Genomic DNA, 2112 nt, shown 5'->3' with positions numbered 1-2112 from the left:
AAGAGTTTCCCAAAAGCAGCTGACCTCCTTCCGCGGTACCTAGGCATCCTGGGCGTTGAGCCCAGGGACAGGGTGGCGCGGGGAGGAGGCAGCCCGAAATGGGGTTGCCGCGCACCCCGCTGCGGCTGGCAGAGCAAGCCAGCCCCACGCGTGCACTAAAGGAAGCTCCAGGGAAGCTTCCTTTGCTGCAGGCTTTGCCTCGTAACGAACTTGTATAACGTTTGCAGGCGCTTACGCGCAGCATGCCAAAGCCGTCGATAAGCTCCTGAGCTAACTCTGCGCTAACTCATGTTACACTTTGCTACGCTAGACACCGACATCTACAGGAGTCCGTGAAGCCGGATAGTCTACAGGGCTCCTCAGTAGCCGGTCACCGTCTCCAAATATCACCTAAACACGGCATATTGAAAAATTACTAGGGTTCAGTGCCTCAGCAGGTAGGAACCGCTTCTACTCCACTTGCGGTGTTGGTTGGGCACGCAGAATCTCTGCGTTCCAGGCGAAACTGCCTCGACACTGAGCAGACGGGTAGTAGTAATCATTGGAACCCCAACATTTGCATGTATTATGTAACTTTATAACACTTATAATTGTAACATTTATAATTTTAATGTGATTTACTCGCTACGTTCTGCTGCCCNTAACTTTATAACACTTATAATTGTAACATTTATAATTTTAATGTGATTTACTCGCTACGTTCTGCTGCCCGATGCCGTCCACGGGGGCCATTGTAGTGCCGGGCACAACACTTCGTGTTGTGTGTGCGGAGAGTGGCGCCTCCCACTGCGCTGTCATACCTTTCGTCCACTGCTACTGCAGCGCCACCGTGTAATATAAGATTTTCGTTGAACGGTTGTTAGGAATCCTGTTATTTGCCTATCCAGCATTGAGCTGTTTCCAGGCGGGTCCGGTTGCACTCGTCTCTTCATTGACAGAAAGACATGCAAGAAACGAATATACAGATGGCAAGCGCAGACAGGTCCGTTCTATAATACTTGCGACATTAACAAGTTGCAAGAATATTTTTTAAGAAATTACATCTATTACATTTCCCTTATCAATGCAACAACGGAGCCCCCGGCTGACGGGCGTGCGCTACCAAAGGAAGCCAGGCACATTCAGCTGCAACCGCTTCCACCCAAGTTGCCAGTCAGGGGTTGCTACTCCCCCCGCCGCCTCTGACTCAGCCCACCTGGGACCTCCTTGGCATCGCCGAGGGCTGCGCGTCTGGGACGCGCTGTTGCTGTTTTGTCTTCTGTTTTTATTGACACCTGCAAGTATGGAGGCATTCCTCCGTCCCGCGTCTGCGTACCCTCCTCTTCTTCAGGCTCTCCAAAAAGGGCCTCTGAAGGTCAGTGAGCGCTTCGGATGCCTTTGATTCGTTCAGCTGCTGGGATGGTAATGACTTGCACAGGTAGACTTCCGCGCGCGGTATGCGTCGTGTCTTTCTCACTTTTTGTCATTAAGTCATTTTTCAGTGATGTCAGGGAGCACAATGCGAGTCAANCGTCGTGTCTTTCTCACTTTTTGTCATTAAGTCATTTTTCAGTGATGTCAGGGAGCACAATGCGAGTCAATGGGGCTTACGTGGCTCGCAGCGGTCCTTTGAGCTAGCTGCTTTTATGATTTGCCTTAGCTGCCTCGCTTTTGAGTTTTTGTTCCTCGTGCGGCTTCGGAGGTTCCTCGCACAGGGATAAGGCTCCTTCAGCTGTACACAGATGCAGTTCTGCCGTCCAGGACGACGTGAAATGGGCTGTAAGCTGAAGCTCCTGCGATGCGTTTCCTAATGCAACTTGGCTGCCCCTTCAACTTGTCTCTTTTGTCGTTTCAGGTCTCCCTGGTTGGCTCCGGTAATTGGGGAACTGCAGTTGGGAAGATCGTCGCCTCAAATGCGAAAAATTCGCACATATTCAATACAGATGTGGGGCTCTCATACTCTCCCATGTGGATCTGCGTTGGTTAGAAGCAGTTCATTACTGTTTTGAGTGGCATATGAGGCATACTACACCGACATCTTCATCATTCTCATCTGAGCTCGTGTCAGTGGAACCTCGCGAAGTGCAACATATTGCTGTATGAACAAGAGCTGCAGCTTTCTTCTGTCTCTTT

General features: G+C 50.5%; 1 protein-coding gene across 1 annotated transcript in view; it reads left to right on the top strand.

Moving 5' to 3' along the window:
* Positions 1-1063: 1063 nt before the first annotated feature.
* The window catches only part of EMH_0035430 (uncharacterized protein), a gene marked incomplete at both ends in the record, with an annotated part of 2957 nt that continues 1908 nt past the window's right edge, over positions 1064-2112 (top strand). Inside the window, 2 exons of the mRNA XM_013494972.1 lie at positions 1064-1354; positions 1835-1957. Of these exons, the coding sequence (XP_013350426.1) occupies positions 1064-1354; positions 1835-1957 (414 nt within the window). The remainder of the gene's footprint in view (positions 1355-1834; positions 1958-2112) is intronic.

This window comes from Eimeria mitis, genomic scaffold (genome assembly GCF_000499745.2).
Source record: "Eimeria mitis Houghton genomic scaffold, Emh_scaff1366, whole genome shotgun sequence".
Lineage (NCBI taxonomy): Eukaryota > Apicomplexa > Conoidasida > Eucoccidiorida > Eimeriidae > Eimeria > Eimeria mitis.
Note: the sequence above shows the minus strand (reverse complement) of the source record. Positions and strands in the feature narration are given on the sequence as shown.